Genomic DNA, 23,057 nt, shown 5'->3' with positions numbered 1-23,057 from the left:
GCACGGCAGGGGGAGGGACAGAGAGGGGGTGAGGGTATCTCAAGCAAGCTCCATACTGTTAGTGTGGAGCCTGATGCAGTGCTCAATCTCACAAACTGTGAGATCATGACCTGAGCTGAAATCAAAGAGTCAGATGCTTAACCCACTGAGCCACCCAGGCTCCCTGTGATCTATTTTGCAAGTGGAATGCTTAGGATTATTTTGAAAGTAGAATGCCTCCACCCACCCCCACCCTTTTCTTTTTCTGGTTTTGAAAATTTGAAGCTAGTAAAAAAAACACATTTTACAAAGGCTGTTTGGGGTGTTCCCCCCCACCCGATTTTTTTTTTTTTTTTTACATGCCTTGATGTTTGCCTTTTGAAGATTCTGTGTCTTAAGATTTATCCTAGGATGCATTTCTTGACAGATTGTTCACATTCTTAGAAAATACCTCTTTGATTTTAACATATCCTACTGCTGTTGAGTTGATTATTTGGCACAGAGGAGCATGACCTGACTGGCCTATTATTAATGAAGTTCCTTTGATTGTTACTTAAGAAATTTATAAGATTAATATTTTATTTTTATTTATTTTTTTAACGTTTATTTATTTTTGAGACAGAGAGACAGAGCGTGAATGGGGGAGGGTCAGAGAGAGGGAGACACAGAATCTGAAACAGGCTCCAGGCTCTGAGCTGTCAGCACAGAGCCCGACGCGGGGCTCGAACTCACGGACAGCTAGATCACGACCTGAGCCGAAGTGGGACGCTTAACCGACTGAGCCACCCAGGAGCTCCAAGACTAATATTTTATATATACAAAAGAGAACACACAGCGTTTATGGTGCATAATAAACCCCAAAATGGATAACCTATTACTCAACTTAAAACTATTTCATGGGGCGCCTGGCTGGCTCAGTCGGTTGAGCATCGGACTTCGGCTTAGGTCATGATCTCGCGGTCCATGAGTTCGAGCCCCATGTCAGGCTCTGTGCTGACAGCTCAGAGCCTGGAGCCTGCTTCACATTCTGTGTCTCCCTCTCTCTGCCCTTCCCCCACTCATGCTCTGTCTCTCTCTCAGTCAAAAATAAATAAAACATTAAAAAAAAAACAAAAAACTTCAGGGGCACCTGAGTGGCTCAGCCTAAGTGTCCGACTTCAGCTCAGGTCATGATCTTGCAGTCTGTGAGTTCTAGCCCTGTGTCAGTCTCTGTGCTGATAGCTTAGAGCCTGGAACCTGCATCTGAGTCTGTGTCTCCCTCTCTCTCTGCCCCTCCCCAGTTCATGCTCTGTCTCTCTGTCTCTCAAAAATAAATAAAGATCAAAATAAGTAAAGGTCAAAAATTTTTTTAAATAAAAAACAAAACTAGGATCTACTTTAGTGTTCTGCCACATGCCCCTTCCTCTACCCTCCCATATTGTTTGCCCCCATAACTATTCTGAATTTTGTATTTATCATTCCTTTGTTTAAAAAGAAGTTTTATCACATGCATATGTGTAGCCAAATATAGTCTTTACTTTTCCTTTTTTTTTTTTTGGTTTTATATAAATGATATTCATATGGTATATAATCCTTTGTGATATGCTTTTTATACTCATATTTTTAATTTAAAAAATATTTTATTTATTTTTAAGAGAGCATGAACAGGGAGGGGCAGAGAGAGAGGGAGACACAGAATCTGAAGCAGACTCCATGCTCTGAGCTGTCAGCACAGAGCCCCATGTGGGGCTCGAACCCACCAACCATGAGATCATGATCTGAGCCAAAGTTGGACACTTAACTGACTAAGCCACCCAGGTGCCCCTATTTTTTTTTTTTTTTTAAGTTTACTTATTTGGAGAGAGAGAGAGACAGAGCTTGGAGGGAGGGGTAAGAGAGGGAGAGAGAGAGAATTCCATGACCTGAGCCAAAACTAAGAGTTGGACACTTAACTGATTGAGCCACCCAGATGCCCCTACACTTACTATATTTTTAAGATTTACCACATATGTAGCTTTTTGTTGGATTATGTAGTTTCCTGTGTTTAAACATTTTTTTAAAATCTTTATTATTTATTTTTGAGAGAGAGAGAGAGAGAGAGAGAGAGAGTATGAGCAGGGGAGGGGCAGAGAGAGAGGGAGACACAGAATCTGCAGCAGGCTCCAGGCTCCGAGCTGATAGCACAGAGCCTGACGCAGGGCTCGAACCCACAAACCCTGAGATCATGACCTGAGCCGAAGTCAGGCGCTTAACTGACTGAGCCACGCAGGCGCCCCTGTATTTTTCTGTATTATAATATTATGTGAAAAAGAAATACATTCTTTGAACATACCACAGTTTCTCCATTCTGCTGTCACTAGACATTTGGGTTATTTCCATTTCAGTTAATAATTGAGCGTCTTGCCCTGAGTCTCTCCCTACTTTCATTTTTTGGTGTGGAGTTTAGGCTTCCTCCAGGGCTTCTTGGGAAGAAGTAATGTTTTATCATGTATATTTAGGTAGGCCTGCAGTTCTCCTTTCTATTTTCTCCATTAGTCTAATTAAATTTACTTACTGTTTTCTAATAATTTCTAAAAACTTCTGATCTGCTAACAGTGTCCTTTTCTATTTTCTGAGTCTGTCATGATTTTATTCTCAACACCAAAATGAAATATAACTTTTTTGGTTATTTAAATGTGATTTTTGGTATGAAAGTAGGTAAATCTATATGTTCAGTCTTTCATCTTAAGTCATCTTTCTTTGCACATTATTCTTCCCAGTTTCTGCTAGACTGACTTTTTCTTTTTCTTTTTTTTTTTTTGTCTTTTTTTCCTCCCCTTTATTTTATTTTTTTAACTTTTTTAATATGAAATTTATTGTCAAATTGGTTTCCATACAACACCCAGTGCTCATCCCAAATACAATCCAACTCTTAAAACAAGTTAGACTAACCTGAAGGCCTGTGTCTCAACTACTAAGGTATGAAATTAGTAGTGAGAGGGCTTCTTGCCTGAATAGGAACTAGTGTTGTGAGTTTATGTGTAAGTGGTCAGGAGAGCAGTGGCTCAATATGGTGGGTGTGGAGGCCTACTTTTCCTTAAAAAACCTCACAGGCTTTTTTCATCCTAACACTATTTTTTTTAATTCATTTTGCTACTTCAATGTTAGATGTAATCTAGATGTTCAGATGATAGTGTAAAATATGGAAAAGCAGAAAAATAAAAACCACTCATTTAACTACACAAAACCATCCATTGGGTATATTTTAATATATTTCTTTCTAGGGTGTTTCTTAAGCACTTATTCTAATGGCTTTGGTCATATTACATGTGTGCATAATTTAGTGAGTAATTTATTTTATTTTTTTTATTTTTTATTTATTTTTTTTCCTGTTTGTATTTTATTTTTATTTTTATTTTTTTATATATGAAATTTATTGTCAAATTGGTTTCCATACAACACCCAGTGCTTATCCCAAAAGGCGCCCTCCTCAATACCCATCACCCACCCCCCATCAACCCTCAGTTTGTTCTCAGTTTTTAACAGTCTCTTATGCTTTGGCTCTCTCCCACTCTAACCTCTTTTTTTTTTTTTTTTCCCTTCCCCTCCCCCATGGGTTTCTGTTAAGTTTCTCAGGATCCACATAAGAGTGAAACCATATGGTATCTGTCTTTCTCTGTATGGCTTATTTCACTTAGCATCACACTCTCCAGTTCCATCCACGTTGCTACAAAAGGCCATATTTCATTCTTTCTCATTGCCACGTAGTATTCCATTGTGTATATAAACCACAATTTCTTTATCCATTCATCAGTTGATGGACATTTAGGCTCTTTCCATCATTTGGCTATTGTTGAGAGTGCTGCTATGAACACTGGGGTACAAGTGTCCCTATGCATCAGTACTCCTGTATCCCTTGGATAAATTCCTAGCAGTGCTATTGCTGGGTCATAGGGTAGGTCTATTTTTAATTTTCTGAGGAACCTCCACACTGCTTTCCAGAGCGGCTGCACCAATTTGCATTCCCACCAACAGTGCAAGAGGGTTCCCGTTTCTCCACATCCTCTCCAGCATCTATAGTCTCCTCATTTGTTCATTTTGGCCACTCTGACTGGCGTGAGGTGATACCTGAGTGTGGTTTTGATTTGTATTTCCCTGATAAGGAGCGACGCCGAACATCTTTTCATGTGCCTGTTGGCCATCCGGATGTCTTCTTTCGAGAAGTGTCTATTCATATTTTCTGCCCATTTCTTCACTGGGTTATTTGTTTTTCGGGTGTGGAGTTTGGTGAGCTCTTTATAGATTTTGGATACTAGCCCTTTGTCTGATATGCCATTTGCAAATATCTTTTCCCATTCCGTTGGTTGCCTTTTAGTTTTGTTGGTTGTTTCCTTTGCTGTGCAGAAGCTTTTTATCTTCATAAGGTCCCAGTAATTCACTTTTGCTTTTAATTCCCTTGCCTTTGGGGATGTGTTGAGTAAGAGATTGCTACGGCTGAGGTCAGAGAGGTCTTTTCCTGCTTTCTCCTCTAGGGTTTTGATGGTTTCCTGTGTCACATTCAGGTCCTTTATCCATTTTGAGTTTATTTTTGTGAATGGTGTGAGAAAGTGTTTTAGTTTCAACCTTCTGCATGTTGCTGTCCAGTTCTCCCAGCACCATTTGTTAAAGAGACTGTCTTTTTTCCATTGGATGTTCTTTCCTGCTTTGTCAAAGATTAGTTGGCCATACGTTTGTGGGTCTAGTTCTGGGGTTTCTATTCTATTCCATTGGTCTATGTGTCTGTTTTTGTGCCAATACCATGCTGTCTTGATGATTACAGCTTTGTAGTAGAGGCCAAAGTCTGGGATTGTGATCCCTCCTGCTTTGGTCTTCTTCTTCAAAATTACTTTGGCTATTCGGGGCCTTTTGTGGTTCCATATGAATTTTAGGATTGCTTGTTCTAGTTTCGAGAAGAATGCTGGTGCAATTTTGATTGGGATTGCATTGAATGTGTAGATAGCTTTGGGTAGTATTGACATTTTGACAATATTTATTCTTCCAATCCATGAGCAGGGAATGTCTTTCCATTTCTTTAAATCTTCTTCAATTACCTTCATAAGCTTTCTATAGTTTTCAGCATACAGATCTTTTACATCTTTGGTTAGATTTATTCCTAGGTATTTTATGCTTCTTGGTGCAATTGTGAATGGGATCAGTTTCTTTATTTGTCTTTCTGTTGCTTCATTGTTAGTGTATAAGAATGCAACTGATTTCTGTACATTGATTTTGTATCTTGTGACTTTGCTGAATTCATGTATCAGTTCTAGCAGACTTTTGGTGGAGTCTATCGGATTTTCCATGTATAATATCATGTCATCTGCAAAAAGCGAAAGCTTGACTTCATCTTTGCCAATTTTGATGCCTTTGATTTCCTTTTGTTGTCTGATTGCTGATGCTAGAACTTCCAGCACTATGTTAAACAACAGTGGTGAGAGTGGGCATCCCTGTCGTGTTCCTGATCTCAGGGAAAAAGCTCTCAGTTTTTCCCCATTGAGGATGATGTTAGCTGTGGGCTTTTCATAAATGGCTTTTATGATCTTTAAGTATGTTCCTTCTATCCCGACTTTCTCAAGGGTTTTTATTAAGAAAGGGTGCTGGATTTTGTCAAAGGCCTTTTCTGCATCGATTGACAGGATCATATGGTTCTTCTCTTTTTTTTTGTTAATGTGATGTATCACGTTGATTGATTTGCGAATGTTGAACCAGCCCTGCATCCCAGGAATGAATCCCACTTGATCATGGTGAATAATTCTTTTTATATGCCGTTGAATTCGTTTTGCTAGTGTCTTATTGAGAATTTTTGCATCCATATTCATCAGGGATATTGGCGTGTAGTTCTCTTTTTTTACTGGGTCTCTGTCTGGTTTAGGAATCAAAGTAATACTGGCTTCATAGAATGAGTCTGGAAGTTTTCCTTCCCTTTCTATTTCTTGGAATAACTCGAGAAGGATAGGTATTATCTCTGCTTTAAACGTCTGGTAGAACTCCCCTGGGAAGCCATCTGGTCCTGGACTCTTATTTGTTGGGAGATTTTTGATAACCGATTCAATTTCTTCGCTGGTTATGGGTCTGTTCAAGCTTTCTATTTCCTCCTGATTGAGTTTTGGAAGAGTGTGGGTGTTCAGGAATTTGTCCATTTCTTCCAGGTTGGCATATAATTTTTCATAGTATTCCCTGATAATTGTTTGTATCTCTGAGGGATTGGTTGTAATAATTCCATTTTCATTCATGATTTTATCTATTTGGGTCATCTCCCTTTTCTTTTTGAGAAGCCTGGCTAGAGGTTTGTCAATTTTGTTTATTTTTTCAAAAAACCAACTCTTGGTTTCGTTGATCTGCTCTACAGTTTTTTTAGATTCTATATTGTTTATTTCTGCTCTGATCTTTATTATTTCTCTTCTTCTGCTGGGTTTAGGCTGCCTTTGCTGTCCTGCTTCTATTTCCTTTAGGTGTGCTGTTAGATTTTGTATTTGGGATTTTTCTTGTTTCTTGAGATAGGCCTGGATTGCAATGTATTTTCCTCTCAGGACTGCCTTCGCTGCGTCCCAAAGCGTTTGGATTGCTGTGTTTTCATTTTCGTTTGTTTCCATATATTTTTTAATTCTTCTCTAATTGCCTGGTTGACCCACTCATTCGTTAGTAGGGTGTTCTTTAACCTCCATGCTTTTGGAGGTTTTCCAGACTTTTTTTTGTGGTTGATTTCAAGCTTTATAGCATTGTGGTCTGAAAGTATGCATGGTATAATTTGAATTCTGGTAAACTTATGAAGGGCTGTTTTGTGACCCAGTATATGATCTATCTTGGAGAATGTTCCATGTGCACTTGAGAAGAAAGTATATTCTGTTGCTTTGGGATGCAGAGTTCTAAATATATCTGTCAAGTCCATCTGATCCAGTGTCTCATTCAGGGTCCTTGTTTCTTTATTGACCATGTGTCTAGATGATCTATCCATTTCTGTAAGTGGGGTGTTAAAGTCCCCTGCAATTACCACATTCTTATCAATAAGGTTGCTTATGTTTATGAGTAATTGTTTTATATATTTGGGGGCTCCGGTATTCGGCGCATAGACATTTATAATTGTTAGCTCTTCCTGATGGATTGACTTTTTCTTTTTTTGTTGAATAAATATAGTATGTAACATTGTGTAAGTTTAAGGTGTATAGTATGTTACTTTGATAAATTTTTGTATTGTAATATTGCTGATACGGTGATGTTTGTCACCTTACCTAATTATAGTACAGTATTTTTGTTTATATTCATTATACTGTGTGTAAAATTGCTGTGGCTTATTTGCTACTCATTATAAGTTTGTTCTCTTAAACACTATCACTCTTACTTCCCACCCCTAACTCCCATCCCCTTACAACCACCATTTTATTCTCTTTTTTACAGGTTTAACCTCTTTAGATACCACATATAAGTGATATATGTTTATCTCTGACTTATCTCATTTAGTATAATGTGCTCAAGTTCTGTCCATTTTGTCCTTTCACATGGCTGAATAATATTCCATTGTGTGTACATACCACATCTACTTTATTCATTCAGTCATTGATGGACATTTGGGTTGTTTCCATATCTTGCCTATTATGAATAGTGCTGCAATAAACATGGCAGTGCATATATCTTGTTGAATTCCTCTTTTCATTTCCTTTGGGTATATGCCCAGAAGTGGAATTGCTGCATTTCATGGTGGATCTAATTTTAATATTTTGAGGAACCTCCGTATTGTTTTTCATAGTAGTTGAACCAATTTGTATACCTACCATTAATGTTAAGGGTTTTCTTTTCACCACATTCTCTCTAGCACTTGTTGTCTTTTGTTTTCTTAATGATAGCTATTCTGACAGGTGTGAGATAATAGCTTATTGTGGTTTTTATTTGTACTTCACCGATAACTATGATGTTAAGCATCTTTTCATGTATTTGTTGGCCATTTTGATGTTCTCTTTGGAAAAGTATCTAGTTCTTCTGCCCTTTTTAAAATTGAATTGTTTTTGTCATTAAGTTGACTTTTGTTCTTTATATATTTTGGATATTAACACCTTATTCAGTATATGGTTTGTAAAAATTTTCTCCTGTAGGTTGTCTTTCATGTTGTTAGTTGTTTCTTGGTCTGTACAGAAGGTTTTGGGTTTGATATAGTCTAATTTTTTTTTGCTTTTGTTGTTTGTGCATTTGGCATTGTATAGAAAAATCATTGCCAGGGATGTGCCTGGCTGGCTCAGTCAGTGGAGTGTGCAAATCTTGATCTTGGGGTCATGAGTTTGAGCCCCATGTTGTGTAGAGATTACTTAGATAAATAAATAGATGTAAAAAAAAAAAAAAAAGAAAAGAAAAATCATTGCCAAGACCAATGGTGGTGAGCTTCTTTCCTACATTTTTTCTAGGAATTTTATGGTATCAGGTCTTATATTTAAGTCTTTGATCCATTTCAATTTCTTTGAGCGGTGTGAGGTAGGGTCCAGTTTCACTGCTCTGCGTATGTTTCTCCAGTTTTTATAGTGTCATTTGCTGAAGAGACTGTCCTTTCACCATTGGGTATTTTTGGTTCCTTTGTTGAGTATTGTTCACCATATATCCAGGGATTTAATTCTGGGCTCTCTATTCTGTTTTACTGGTTGATGTGTCTATTTCTGTGCCAGTATCATACTATTTTTATTACTATGGCTTTTGTAGTATAGTTTGAGATCCAGGAGTATGATACATCTGGCTTTGTTCTTTTTTCTCAGGATTGCTTTGTCTATTCAAGGTCTTTTGTGGTTCCACACAAATTTTAGGATTGTTTCTTCTATTTCTGTGATGAATGAATGCCTTGGATATTTTGATGGGGATTGCATTGAGTATATAAATAGCTTTGGGTAGTATGGCCATTTTAACAATATTAATTCTTCTGATCCATGATCATGGGATGGCTTTCCATTGGCATCTTTTTAAATTTCTTTCAGCAAAGCATTGTTTTCATTGTACAGATCTTTCACTTCCTTGCTTAAATTTATTAAGTATTTTATTGTTTTTGATGCTAATGTGAATGGGATTGTTTTCTTTATTTCATTTTCAGGTGCTTCGTCATTACTGTAAAGGAATGTAGTTAATTTCTGTATGTTGATTTGTAGCCTGCCAGTTTACTGGTAGTTTTTGGATTGTTTTTTTCGGATTTTCTCTAAGATCATATGTTCAGCAAATAGTAGTGGTTTTTAATTATTATTTTATGATTTGGATGCCTTTTTTATCTTTGTCTTTCCTAATTGCTCTATCTAGGGCTTCAGTACTATATTGGATAGGAGTGGTGAGAGTGGACATCCTTGTTTCTGACCTTAGAGGAAATACTTTCAGTTTTTCACCGAGTATACAGGCATACCTCATTTTATTGCACTTCACAGATACTGCATTTTTTGCAAATACAGGGTTTGTGGCAAAGCTGTGTCAAGCAAATCTTTTGGCACCATTTTTCCAACAGCGTTTGCTCACTTCATGTTTCTGATAATTATCACAATGTTTCAAATGTTTTTATTATTATAATTGTTATGGTGATCTGTGATCAGTGATTATGATTTGCCGAAAGCTCAGATGATGGTTAGCTTTTTTTTTTAGCAATAAAGTTTTTTTTTTTTTTCAACGTTTATTTATTTTTGGGACAGAGAGAGACCGAGCATGAACGGGGGAGGGGCAGAGAGAGAGGGAGACACAGAATCGGAAACAGGCTCCAGGCTCTGAGCCATCAGCCCAGAGCCTGACGCGGGGCTCGAACACACGGACCGCGAGATCCTGACCTGGCTGAAGTTGGACGCTTAACCGACTGCGCCACCCAGGCGCCCCAGCAATAAAGTATTTTTAATTAAGGCATATGCATTTTTTTCTAGACATAATGTTATTGCTTAATAGGCTACAGTATAATGTAAATATAACTTTTATGTGCACTGGGAAACAAAAAAATTCATTTGACTCACTTTATTGTGATATGTACTTTATTGTGGTGGTTTGGGATTGGCCTGTATTTCAGAGGTAAGCCTATAATGTTAGCTGTGAGTTTGTCACATGTGGCCTTTATTATTCTGAGATATGTTCCTTATATGCCCAGTACATTAAGGGTTTTCATCATGAGAGGATGTATTATGTAAATAATATACAATGCTTTTTTTGTGTGTATGGAAATGATCATGTGATTTTTGTTTTTCATTTTATTGATGTGATGTATTACATTTCTGATTTGCATGTATTGAACCTCCCTTGCATCCCAGGAGTAACTCCCACTTAGTCATGGTGTATATCCTTTTAATGTATTCTTGAACTCAGTTTGCTAATATCTTGATGAGAATTTTTGCATCTGTATTCATTAGGCATATTGGCCTATAGGTTTCTTTATCAGAGTAATGGTAGGTTCATAGAACTGGTTTGGAAGTGTTCCCTCATCCTTGTTATGTTAGAAGAATTTGAGGAGGATTTGAGGAGTTAATTCTTCTTTAAATGTTTGGTAGAATTCTCCAGTGATTCTGTCAGGCCAGAGTTTTTTGTGTTGGGAGTTTTTTGATTACTGATTCAATCTCTTTGTTATTGGTCTGTTCAGATTTTGTATTTCTTCCTGATTCAGTCTTGATAGGTTGTGTTTCTGAAATGTATCCATTTATTCTAGGTTAGGTATTTTATTGACATTGCATATTTTTCTGCTGTGATCTTTGTTATTTCCTTCCTTCTGCTAACTTTGGGCTTAATTTCTTATTTTCTAGTTTCTTGAGGTTCAAAATTAGGTTGAGATCCTTCTGATTGTTTAAAAAAAATTTTTTTTTTTTAATGTTATTTCTGAGAGAGGGGAGAATGAGCAGGGAGGGGGAGGGGCAGAGAGAGAGGGAGACAGAACTCAAAGCAGTTTCCAGGCTCTGAGCTGTCAGCACAGAGCCTGATGCAGGGATTGAACTCACGAACTGTGAGATCATGACCTGAGCCAAAGTCAGAAGCTTAGCCGACTGAGCCACCCAGGCGCCCCTCATTCTGAATTCTTAATACATGTACTTATTGCTATAAACTGTCTTCACAGAAGAGTTTTTGCTGTGTTCCACAGTATTTGATATGTTGTATTTCCATTTTCATTTGTTTTGAGATAATTTTTTATTCCCCTCTTGATTTCTTCTTTGACTTAATTGTTTAGAAGTATGTTGTTTAGTTTCCACAATTTTGTAGAACTTCTCACTTTCCTTTTGCTGTCAATGAGTAGTTTCATACCATTGTAGTTAGAGAAAATAGTTGGTATGATTTCAATCTTAAATTTGCTAAGATTTGTCTTGTAGTCTATCATATGACCTGTCCTGGAGAATGTTCTATGTGCACTTGAGAAGAATGTGTATTGTGCTGCTGTTGGATAGAATGTTCTATATGTCTATTGAGTACATTTGTTTTTAAGTGTGGTTCAATTTGAATGTTTCCTTGTTGATTTTCTTTCTGGATGATTTGTCTATTACTGATAGTGGGATATTGAATTCCCCTATAATTATTGTATTGCTGTCTATTTTTCCCTTAAGATTTGTTATTATTTACTTAATATATTTTGTTGCTTGGGTGTTGGGAACACGCATATTTACAATTGTTACATCTTTTGATGAACTGACACCTTTATCATTATATAATGACTTTCTTTGTTTTGAAGTCCATTTTGTCTGATAAAAGTATGGTGGGGCATCTGAGTGGCTCAGTAGGTTAAGTTGGCTTTGGCTCAGATTATGATCTCATGGTTCGTGAGTTTGAGCCCCGTGGTTTTTTTTTTGTTGTTTTGTTTTTTAAATTCTGCTAAGATGATTACTTGTGTGACGTAATGAATAGCTGACTCAAAATGTTTGTGATTTTTTTTTTTTCCTCTTTTTTTTAGGTACATCAAATTACGGAATGGCTTGCAGGCACTTTTGATTTCAGACCTAAGTAATATGGAAGGTAAAACAGGAGATGCAACAGATGATGAGGAAGACGACGAAGAGGAAGAAGAAGAAGACGATGATGACGACGATGATGATGAAGATTCTGGAGCTGAAATAGAAGATGATGATGAAGAGGGTTTTGATGATGAAGATGAGTTTGATGATGAGGATGAACATGATGATGAGGATCTTGATACTGAGGATAATGAATTAGAAGAATTAGAAGAGAGGGCAGAAGCTAGAAAGAAAACCACTGAAAAACAGGTGTGAATCTTGTCTGTTATTATGTCTTTTTCTGATTTGGGAATTCTTTGGGATAAGTCCTAAATTCATGTTTTATTTCTTAATGTAAAGAAGTATATATTTATCTTTTGATCTTTAGTAAAGGTCTATTTATTCTGTATAAAAATAATATTTAAAAAACATTTTGCTCTGATTAGGAAAGTATAAAAGCTCATTATAGAAATGAATGGAGTATGGAAACCAATTTGACAATAAATTTCATATATATATAAAAAAGAAATGAATGGAAAATAAAGAAAAACTCAAAATGTAATGATCTCATATCATAAGTCTTAGAGGTTTTCACTGGTAATATTTGAGGATCTGTGCAATTCTTAGCTTGGAATAGAGGGATAGGAGAGTATATTATCCTTGGAGGGACTGGAAAAAGAACAGGGTAGTGTAGAATTCTCACCTGGGCCTATGGTTCTAAGCATCCTCATGGATAATTTCCGCTTAGTAATTTCATGTATTTTTTCTCTTTATGGGGAGGCACCAAGTAAGTTGGAGGAATTGAAATAAAAATGGGCAGTTGAACTTTGACTGTTGAACAATGTGGGGTTTAGGGGTCCCCATCCTCCTGTGCAGTTGGAAATCCATGTATAACTTTTGATTCACCTAAAACTTAACTACTAATAGCTTACTTTTCCCTGGAAGACTTACTGATAACACAAACAGTTGATTAATACATATTTTGTATATGTATTATGTATTGTATTCTTACAGTAAAGTGAGCTAGAGATAATGTTATGAGGAAAATCGTAAGAGAAAGTACATTTACAGTGTTGTATCTATTGAAAAATATAAGTTAAGTGGACCTGGGCAGTTCAAACTTATGTTGTTCATGGGTCAAGTATAATAACAATAAGTAAATATATCAATAGGGCTTGATAAGGAGAATTTTCCTCTCTAGATATCTTTTAAAGAATGCCTCCATTTTGCAGTAGGGAGTACCTACATTAGAGGATAATATTTTGGAGGCATTATAGTGGGATTGATCAGCAAATGTTTGTTAAAGCTAGTTTCTTGAATACTGATAATATATTCAACATGGTACAGTCAACATACAAATGAAGTAAGGTTCATATTATTAAGACTAAAATATAGATGTCAAATGTATTCTACCATAAGGTGGTCAGCCTTCAGAGATAAAAAGATGTGAGATATAGGTAGTGTAAATATGTTATGAGTAAATCCTTTTGATAGTCACTCTTCCTGGAAAAATTACTTTCTTAAAGAAGATTGTACCAGTTTTTTCACTTTTTTGTTGAAAGGGGATTGAGTCATGTTTGTGAGAAGCTATTTGCCCCTTGCTATGTAGATTATGAGTAATGCCTGTTTTGGGGTAACATGTTAGGACAAGTGGTTTTAGTTGGAAAACTTTAGTTATAAAAACCAAAATACTGAAAGGAAAAATATATATATACATATGCCACTTGATACTTTGTATTAAGGTCTTTATAAATAAATTGGGAACTAATACATTAATTTAAAATAGATCTCATAATTCCAAATAGAGCAATAATAGGAAGAAATTATATAAGTCACAAAGTGAAAAGAACACTGACAGTCAGGAAACCTGAGTTCTAATTCTGGCTCTGTCTCTATCTGGATGGTTTTACGCCTTTTCATTTTCTTATTTCTAAAACAACAGGATTAGATTATATAGGTAATTATTTTTTTAAGATTTTATTTTTTCTTTAAGTAATCTCTCCCCCAATATGGGACATGAACTGAAAATCCTGAGTTCAAGCATCACATACTCTTACTGACTGAGCCAGCCAGGTGTCCCTATATTATATACATAATTTTTAAGTCCTATTTTAGCTCTAAAACTGATTATGTTATAACTTAATAAGTGAATATTTCCTATCTAAAAGTTTCCTTCTATATCTGTTAGCAACTTTTCCATACTTTGGATTTCTTTATATCATCTGTCAACTGATAAGTAAAACTCTAGGGTTAAAGACTTGTTTTGACAGCCGATTTTATTGTCAAGACATAGTAAAATACTTTAGATTTATTATAGGGGTTGTAAGCCCCTTTGACTAATGAAGATGTGCATCCAGTATTTTGGTACCCCTTTTTATTTTGCTTAGGTGGATCAAACTCTAAATGTTTACCTTTTTTAGAACAGCAAGATCAGATTCTAGTGCTCATTTAAAAATGGTTTAGATGCTGCCTTTCTTTTCTGAAAACTCAGTTGATATATTCCCTCATAAGATATTGATTGCTAATGTTCTAGATCATATTAGAAAGGAATGCAGGAACCTAATGTAGTTTGAAGATGAAATCAAATTGTTTATTCAGCTGCAGTGGTTATACTAGTGAAAGGAAAGATCCTATGACTGATTGTAACATTGGAAATGATTTATATTCATGAATGAATAAGTGTATGCAAAAGGGAAATAGTCTATGTAAGAGATGGCTTAAAGAGTAGCTTAGGGTTTTTCAGTGATTTTATGGTTTAATTTTTATTTGAAAAATGTGGATCTTGTTTAAGGTAAATATGAAAGTTAATAAAAGAAGTGGGAAGAAATAATTTTGAGGTTTTTGGAGAACATTTACCTAATTAAGAATTAACTACTTACCTGAGGCATCATTTTTAGCCCTCTCCATCTTCATCTTCCCAAAAGGAAGTTGTTCTTGATCTGAAAGGTTTGATAAACTAACAAGGTTGAAATTTAAGTATGATACATACAGAATTATGATTTGTTCAGGGTTTTCTTAAGTCAGTTCTCAAGTATGAATTTCTCAAGTATGAATTTCTTGGGTAGATAATTCTCAAGTATGAATTTCTTTTCTAGCAATCGCAGAGCCTGTTTTTGCTGTGGTCAAAGCTGACTGATAGACTGTGGTTTAAGTCATCTTATACAAAAATGTCTTCAACCCTGGTCGAAGCAAGAAATCTTTATGGGGTAGTTGGAGCTGAAAGCAGGTTAGGCACCTATTAAACATCCCAGAACAGGTTAGACTGTAGTTTGAAGAAGTGGATATTCCCCTATTTTTTAACTGAGTTTATGTGCCTACAACTTCAAAATGGGATTTACAGTGTAAAATGAGGCTGTTTGGTTCTTCTGTAAACATATTTTCCATTTATGACACATGGTCAGGCTTTATGCCAGGTACATGCTATTTTTTGAAAGCTCTCTTTTTAGAGGAGTAACCATTTATCAAAACAGTCTATATCACCAAATGTTAGCCTTTTAAAATTGACATTTCTAAAATGTGGGGAAAGCTAATAATTCAACTTCCTATCCTCAAGGATTCAAATAGACTATTTTCCTCTTCTGTTTTGTGTCTTTTAATTTACAATCACATAATGGTATACCCTAATCATTTTTAGTGCATAATTTGGTATACCTGTTGGCCATCCATTTTGTTAAAAACTCTGATTTGCCCAAGGTATTGGGAGAATACCTACTGATCAGATATATGTTCTGTATATCATCAATAAGAAAAGAAGAACTAAAAAGCCTCTTTAAAGTTTAGTTCTGTAGTTTTTTTTAATACTTTCTTTTTTAACCATTTACTATCTTTATTAAATGTTTTCCTGACATGTTATTTTTTACCCTGTTTTAATAAAAACAAAATTTTCTGAGTAACATATTGAGAAGTCTCACCTCTGATAACTGAGTTACTGAACACATAGTCGTTAATTGCTAAGATCTTTAGAAATAATCTACCTAGATAAATTATTTCTGCAGATTTCCAAAATCTATTAAGTCAGGAAACATACTTGGTTCGGAACTCTGAAATGCTGGCAGGAAATGATATTTGGGTGGGCTGGCTAGTCCCCTTTCCTTTTTTTTTTTTTTCTGTTTCTGCTTTTTCCCTTAGGTCTGCACCTGTTCAGCATTTGGGAGGATGGCAAGAGGAGGAGCAGCAGGGTGAAACTGACACAGTTCTGGTGAGTTTCACTATGCTGCTCCTCCTGATTCTCAGGGAAAGAATTTTGTTACTTTCTGTTGGAAACATCCATCTCCAAGTGAATCCTTAATATGTGATGACAGTGTTATTCCTTTAGGATTGACTCACTATTTGCATGTGTTCTACTTACTCCAGTCTGCAGCGGCTCTTTGTGTTGGAGTTGGGAGTTTTGCTGATCCAGATGACCTGCCTGGGCTGGCACACTTTTTGGAACACAGTAAGATCTTTACAGAATATCATTCCTGAGTGTGTTTTTTCCTCCAAATTTGTACAAATTGATTTTAAAGATAAATAACTGGTTTTATAGAAATGTGATATGTTTAATAAGAGAAAAGACTAAGAAAAACATTTATTTATTTAAAAAAAGTTTTTTAAACATTTATTTTTGAGAGACAGAGACAGAGTGTAAGTGGGGCAGGGGCAGAGAGAGAGAGAGGGAAACAGAATCCGAAGCAGACTCCAGGCTCAGGGCTGTCAGCACAGAGCCCGACACTGGGAAGAACTGTGAGATCATGACCTGAGCAGAAGTCAGACACTTAACTGACTGAGCTGCTCCGACGCCCTGAAGGAAAAACATTTATTAATATCATAGGGGAAGACTTAATTTTAATCTCCTTGACTGTATAATTTTGTGGATTAGAATGAAGCCCACCTATAAAACTATTTTAAAATGTAGATTTTATTATTGTTCTGGTATGGTAAGGCCAACAGATTAGGAGATAGTTGCCCATCTCTAAGAATCTTATAACCTTGGGAAGGACTGCCTCTTCCAGGGTAGCAATGCCCCAAGCTGTCAAACATTGGGAATACAGAATATAAAAAGGCATGATTAATACCAAAACAAAACAAAATCTTCAGTTTAATTATGAATATACCTAAGTAAAACCTGTGTGGTTGCTGTACAGTTATAAATTTAAGTCTATATTTGTTTTCTTGAATTATTTATTTATATTCTGATTTTCTAAGCTATTTGAGGGTAAACATGCACCTTAGGACTTTCACAGTAACAATCTGCATATATGCTAATACTTACATTTTAACCTTTTTATAAATATTTTTAAAAAATAAAGTGCTTAGTTTTTTTAGTATAAAACTAATAGATGAGCATTATGGAAAATTACAAAAGCAGAAATATGATGAAGAAAGTATTATCCAGGCATAAGCATTGTTAGTATGTTGGTATATTTCTTCTGTTTGTTTTGTTTTGCATATGAGAAATTTCATTGTTGATAATAACATTGTCTACATCTTTGTGTTCTTTGACTTTGTGTTCTTTCCACTTAGTGGTATTCATGGGTAGCTTGAAATATCCAGATGAAAATGGATTTGATGCCTTCTTGAAGAAACATGGGGGTAGTGATAATGCTTCAACTGATTGTGAACGTACAGTCTTTCAATTTGATGTCCAGAGAAAATACTTCAAGGAGGCCCTCGATAGGTAACTAACTCAAAATGTATTTTTATTTTAATTATCTAACGACATTTTACAAATGGAGACATTGGGCATTTTTCTATGGTATTTCTTTTCAAGCTGTACTCTCATTCTGTAGAATTGTCATACTTTATCTGGAGAAATGAGCAAACTATTAAATGCACCTTGGCTCTTGTTCTGTAATATACTTAGTCTTTGTGTTGAAGATTACACTGAAACCCTTTGAGTTTTATAAATAATGTATACTCTATTGGCTCATTATTGCGATTATTTTTTCTAATTTAGTAGAAAATATGGAAAAACAGAAGCAAAAAAGGGGTAAGATTGTTCCTAATTTGATATCTAAGGATAACTATGGTTAATGGTTTGGTGTATGGTCGTCTATATTTTTAAATGTATTTAGGATTATTATTCATATTCTATTATATTTTTATTTTCATTTTTAAATTTTAATTTCAGTGTAGTTAATACACAGTGTTAAATTCATTTCAGGTGTACAGTATAATGATTCAACAATTCTAACTGTTACTAAGTGCTCATGAAGATAAGTGTATTTTTAATCCCCTTTACCTATTTGACCCATCCTCTTACACACCTCCCCTCAGTAGTTAGTTAAGCGTCTGATTTTTGAGTTGTCCCTTTTCTTCCCTTTGTTTGTTTGTTTTGGTTCTTAAATTCTACATATGAATGGGTCCTTTTTATATTTTAAACAAGACCTATCATTTTTATACATCATGATGTAATTTATAAAACCTAATTTTAAGGGATTGTGTGTTATTTTTATTGTATAAGGAATAACATAATCTGTTTAACAAGTTACATATGATTGGTTAGTTGAATTGTGTTCAGTTTTTAAAAAAAAAATTTTTTTTAACGTTTATTTATTTCTGAGACAGAGCGTGAGTGGGGGAGGGGCAGAAAGAGAGGGGGGAGGGACACAGAATCCAAAGCAGGCTCCAGGCTCTGAGCTGTCAGCACAGAGCCGGACGCGGGGTTCAAACTCACAGACCGTGAGATCATGACCTGAGCCGAAGCCAGACGCTCAACTGACTGAGCCCCCCGGGCGCCCCTGTGTTCCGTTTTTAGTATTTGTAATGCTGTGATGAATATCCTAATCTCTGTGCACATCTTTAATTATTTTTTAATTAAGTTCTAGGAAGTAAAATTGCTGAGTATATTTGCATGTGTATTTTTTTTCATGCATGTGTATTTTTTTTGCATGTGCATTTTTAAGGATTTTTTCTTTTTTTGAATTTTTTTGAATACTTCTATTACTTATTTTTTAAAATTTACATCCAAGGTAGTTAGCATGTAGTGCAATAATGGTATCAGGAGTAGAATCCAGTGATTGATCTCCTACATCTAGCACCCAGTGCTCATCCCAACAAGTGTCCTTAATGTCCCTTGCCCATTTAGCCCATCCCCTCTCCCACAACCCCTCCAGCAACCCTCAGTTTGTTCTCTATATTTAAGAGTCTATGTTTTGTCCCCTTCCCTGTTTTTATATTACTTTTGCTTCCCTTCCCTTATGTTCATCTGTTTTATATCTTAAATTCCACATGAGTGAAGTCATATGATATTTGTCCTCTCTAATTTCGCTTAATAATACCCTCTAGTTCTATCCATGTTGTTGCAAATAGCAAGATTTCAATTTTTTGATTGCCGAGTAATACACCATTGTATGTAAATATACCACATGTTCTTTATCCACTCATCAGTAAATGGACATTTGGGCTCTTTTCATACTTTGGCTATTGTCAATAGTGCTGCTGTAAAACATTGGGGTGCATGTGCTCTCTTCTGTTTCATTCTTGATTTTATTTATTTGTGTCCTTTCCTTTTTCTTTTTGATCACATTGGCTAGGGATTTATCAATTTTGTTAATTCCTTCAAAGAACCAGCTCCTGGTGTCATTGATCTGTTCTGTTTTTTTGAGATCATTGATTTCTGCTCTACTCTTTATTATTTCCCATCTTCTGCTTGTTTGGGGTTTTATTTGCTGTTCTTTTTCCAGCTCTTTAAGGTGTAAGGTTAGATTGTGTATTTGAGACCTTTCTTCATTCTTTAGGAAGGCCTGGATTGCTGTATCCCTCTTTTGACCCAAAAGGGATCAAATCTGCATCCTGGAGGTTTGGGGCTATGGTGGTGTTATTTTCGTTGACTTCCATGTACTTTTTAATTTCCTCTTTAACTTCTTGGTTAACCCATTCATTCTTTAGTAGGATGTCTTTTAATCTCCAACTATTCGTGGTCTTTCCAAATTTTTTCTTGTGAGTGATTTCGAGTTTCATAGCATTGTGGTCTGAAAATATGCACGGAATGATCTGGATCTTTTTGTACTTGTTGAGGGCTGATTTGTATCCCAGTATGTGATCTATTCTGGAAAATGTTCCATGTGCAAGGCTTTTTTTTTTTTTTAAAGCTTTTGATACTCACTGTAAAATTGTTTTCCAGAAAGTTTCTGTCCATGTGTTAGTAGAGTTTTGATGTCACAAGGTTGCAGACCAGAGTCTACACTAGAAAATTCTAGATAAATATAAGATTGAAATATAAAAAAAGAAATCTTGAATTTGATCAGTATAATGTAAGCCCTCTGAGGGCAGGGATTTTTATCTATTTATTTGTTGATATCTCTCTGGCATCCGGAATTTGATAGATAATCTATACCAATATTTGTTGAGTGAATTAATACTGTTTCTTTATAGAAAAAATTACCATAAAATTAACCCATAAATGACCAGAAAATTCTCAAAACATGACAAAAATTCAGTTTTCTTAAAGAAATTGTCTTTTCCATTAAGAGATTTTGACCCATAAGTTGAAAGCATATGCCGTTCTTCTCAACGGAATAAATATTTATGTTCCTCTATCCCCAGTAAACAACTCTTTTGCTAAAACAGTGTTAAAATACCATTAAAATTGACAATATTACTTTGATAACATTTATAATAGGATACAACATTCTAGTTTTTCTTCCTTAATCTCTAATATGGCTGCCTGTGTTCAGTGAACTATTTAAAAACTAGATGTTTTTAATTGTATATTTTATTTTATTTAAAAAAAATTTTTTTTTAATGTTTATTTATTTTTGAGACAGAGAGAGACAGAGCATGAACGGGGGAGGGTCAGAGAGAGGGAGACACAGAATCTGAAACAGGCTCCAGGCTCTGAGCTGTCAGCACAGAGCCCGACGCGGGGCTCGAACTCACGGACCGTGAGATCATGACCCGAGCCGAAGTCGGCTGCTCAACCGACTGAGCCACCCAGGCGCCTCTTAATTGTATACTTTAGAACATGCTCATAGCACACACATTTGATACTCAGTGTATTAGTTTCTGTAATTAAACATTTAATTTGAAAATAACCAAAAGATAGGGACAAAACTAATCAACTAAGGCAATGCAAATCATGTTCAAGATTATCTTTCCTGTGAACTTATAAAATCAAGAATACTCTGAGGATGACTGCATGTTTGCTCTTGTTTCAAAGTTCTTAGCTCCCAAGATTTCACAAAATCCAAACAGATATTTGTAAATGTGGAGAAATCTTGAGCGGTAGTCAAGTTGAATTCTCATGACTTTATATTTGGTTAAAAAAAAAACCAAAACCCAAAAAACAAAAACCAAAAGACCAAACCCCAAAACAAACAACAAATAACAATACCCCTAAACTGAAAATACCCACATTTGATTATATCTAAATATAAAGAAGGAAAAAGCCTATTTTGATGGAAAAAAGATTAGGTGAAGAGTATGTTGAATAAATTCTGACCACCTCAGAGTTAATGAAGCATGGTGTAAAGTCTAGTTAAAGAACTTATTTCATTTCTTCTTTGGAGACTATCCATTTTTGATTTGAGGACTGCTGTAGGAAATCAGAAGATATTTATACATTTGTTTCTACTTAGAAAAAAAGAAGCTACCAGAAATAAAAAGAATGCTACTATATTAATAGAAAATAATTAGAATGTCATCATGAATTTATGACATAAATGATAGTGGTAGAGCATTAAGTATTGTATCCACTATAATTTATATAATATACTTCTACAATTACTAAGGAATAAAAAGTCTTTTGATCATTTGCAAAGGACCCCTATAGCATGTATTAAGTGCTAGGATTTTTTAATAGGTCAGTAAATCCAATTCCTTCACACAGGTCACATTGTTTATTAATATCTTGGATCATATAAGTAAAAAGTTGAGGCAATGACTGAATTTTTACTCTGGTAAGTAAATGAGAATGGAAGCTGCTTTTGCCCTGATGGCATTTGCTAATTTCAATATATTTGGACTTGGCTACATCAGCGTTTCTGGGCAAGAGCAAGAAATATCAAAACCCTGAATACCCACAAAGTGGGGTATCTAACAGGAGATCTTCCTTATAGTAATCTGGGACTCAGGTTGAGGAAGTGGATCAGGCATCCAAAGAAATTACAGCCTATTCTCAAAATGCCTGAGTTTTCTGGTGAACTTCAAGTCTTCATTGTGAATTAAAGTGGCCCAGAACTGGTAGTGTTCTCAGATGCCTGAGAGAAGCAAACACAAGTTCTTTAAAAAGAAAATGCTTGCATTGATAGATAAATGGATGAAGAAAATGCGAAATATGTCTACATAGATATAGACAATGGAATATTATGCAGCCATAAGGTGGAAGGAAATCTTGGGGTGCCTGGGTGACTCAGTTGGTTAAGCCTCTGACTCTTGATATTGGCTCAGGATGTGATCTCTCGGTAATGAGATTGAGCCCCCTATCAGGCCGCCCCTGCTTGGGATTCTCTCTCTCCCTCTCTTTCTGCCCTTCCCCTGCTTATGTTTGCTCTCTCAAAAATAAATAAACATTTAAAAAAAAGGGGGGGGGGAGAAATCTTGCTGTTTGCAACAACAGGGATGAACCTAGAGGACATTAAGTTAAGTGAAATAAGCCACACAGAAAAAGACAAAAACTGTATGATCTTAACATATGTGGCACCAAAAAGAAAAAATATAAAATAATAATAATAATAATGATAATAATAATAACAATAAAATAAATAAGAAGGAAAAGAAAATCCAAACTCTATAGAAACAGACTGGAATGGTGGTTACCAGAAGCTGGGAAGATGAGGACATGGTGGTCAAAGGGCACATGTCTTTAGTTATGAGATGAATAAGTTCTCAAGATAAAGTGTTCAGCATGGGGACCGTAGTTAATAATACTGTATTGTACACTTGAAGTTTGCTGAAAGAATAGATCTTCAACTTTCACACACATACAAAGAGGAAATTATGTAGGGTGATGTGTTAATTGTAATCACTTCAAAAGGATACGTAATCAAATCATCATATTGTGTGTTTTAAATATATATAGGGTTTTTTTTGGTAAGTTGTATTTCAAATAAATGTGCAAAAGAGAAAAAAGAACAAGAAAATTCTTCATCCTAGGCTTTGCATTGCTCCTATAAATAGTTTTTCAAGTAAAATGATCAGCATTTAGTCAAACGTAAGCAGGCACACAAAACAAGACATGAGTTAAAACAGAAAACAAGGATT

General features: G+C 35.4%; 1 protein-coding gene across 3 annotated transcripts in view; it reads left to right on the top strand.

The window, feature by feature from the left end:
• Positions 1-23,057, top strand: part of NRDC (nardilysin convertase) — a 105,077-nt gene that overhangs the window by 32,370 nt on the left and 49,650 nt on the right. For 2 of the 3 annotated variants that reach the window (XR_003420181.2, XM_027059208.2), the window contains exons 2-6: positions 11,837-12,146; positions 14,972-15,102; positions 16,005-16,074; positions 16,230-16,311; positions 17,379-17,532. Coding sequence is in view for 2 of the 3 variants with exons in the window: in XM_027059208.2 (XP_026915009.1) it covers positions 11,837-12,146; positions 14,972-15,102; positions 16,005-16,074; positions 16,230-16,311; positions 17,379-17,532 (747 nt within the window). In the remaining variant the exon portion in view is untranslated. The remainder of the gene's footprint in view (positions 1-11,836; positions 12,147-14,971; positions 15,103-16,004; positions 16,075-16,229; positions 16,312-17,378; positions 17,533-23,057) is intronic. The other variant, XM_027059209.2, reaches the window with a different exon arrangement.

Source organism: Acinonyx jubatus, chromosome C1, assembly GCF_027475565.1.
Source record: "Acinonyx jubatus isolate Ajub_Pintada_27869175 chromosome C1, VMU_Ajub_asm_v1.0, whole genome shotgun sequence".
Taxonomy (NCBI): Eukaryota; Metazoa; Chordata; class Mammalia; order Carnivora; family Felidae; genus Acinonyx; species Acinonyx jubatus.
The sequence above is the reverse complement of the archived record's forward strand: the minus strand, read 5'-3'. Positions and strand labels throughout refer to the sequence as shown.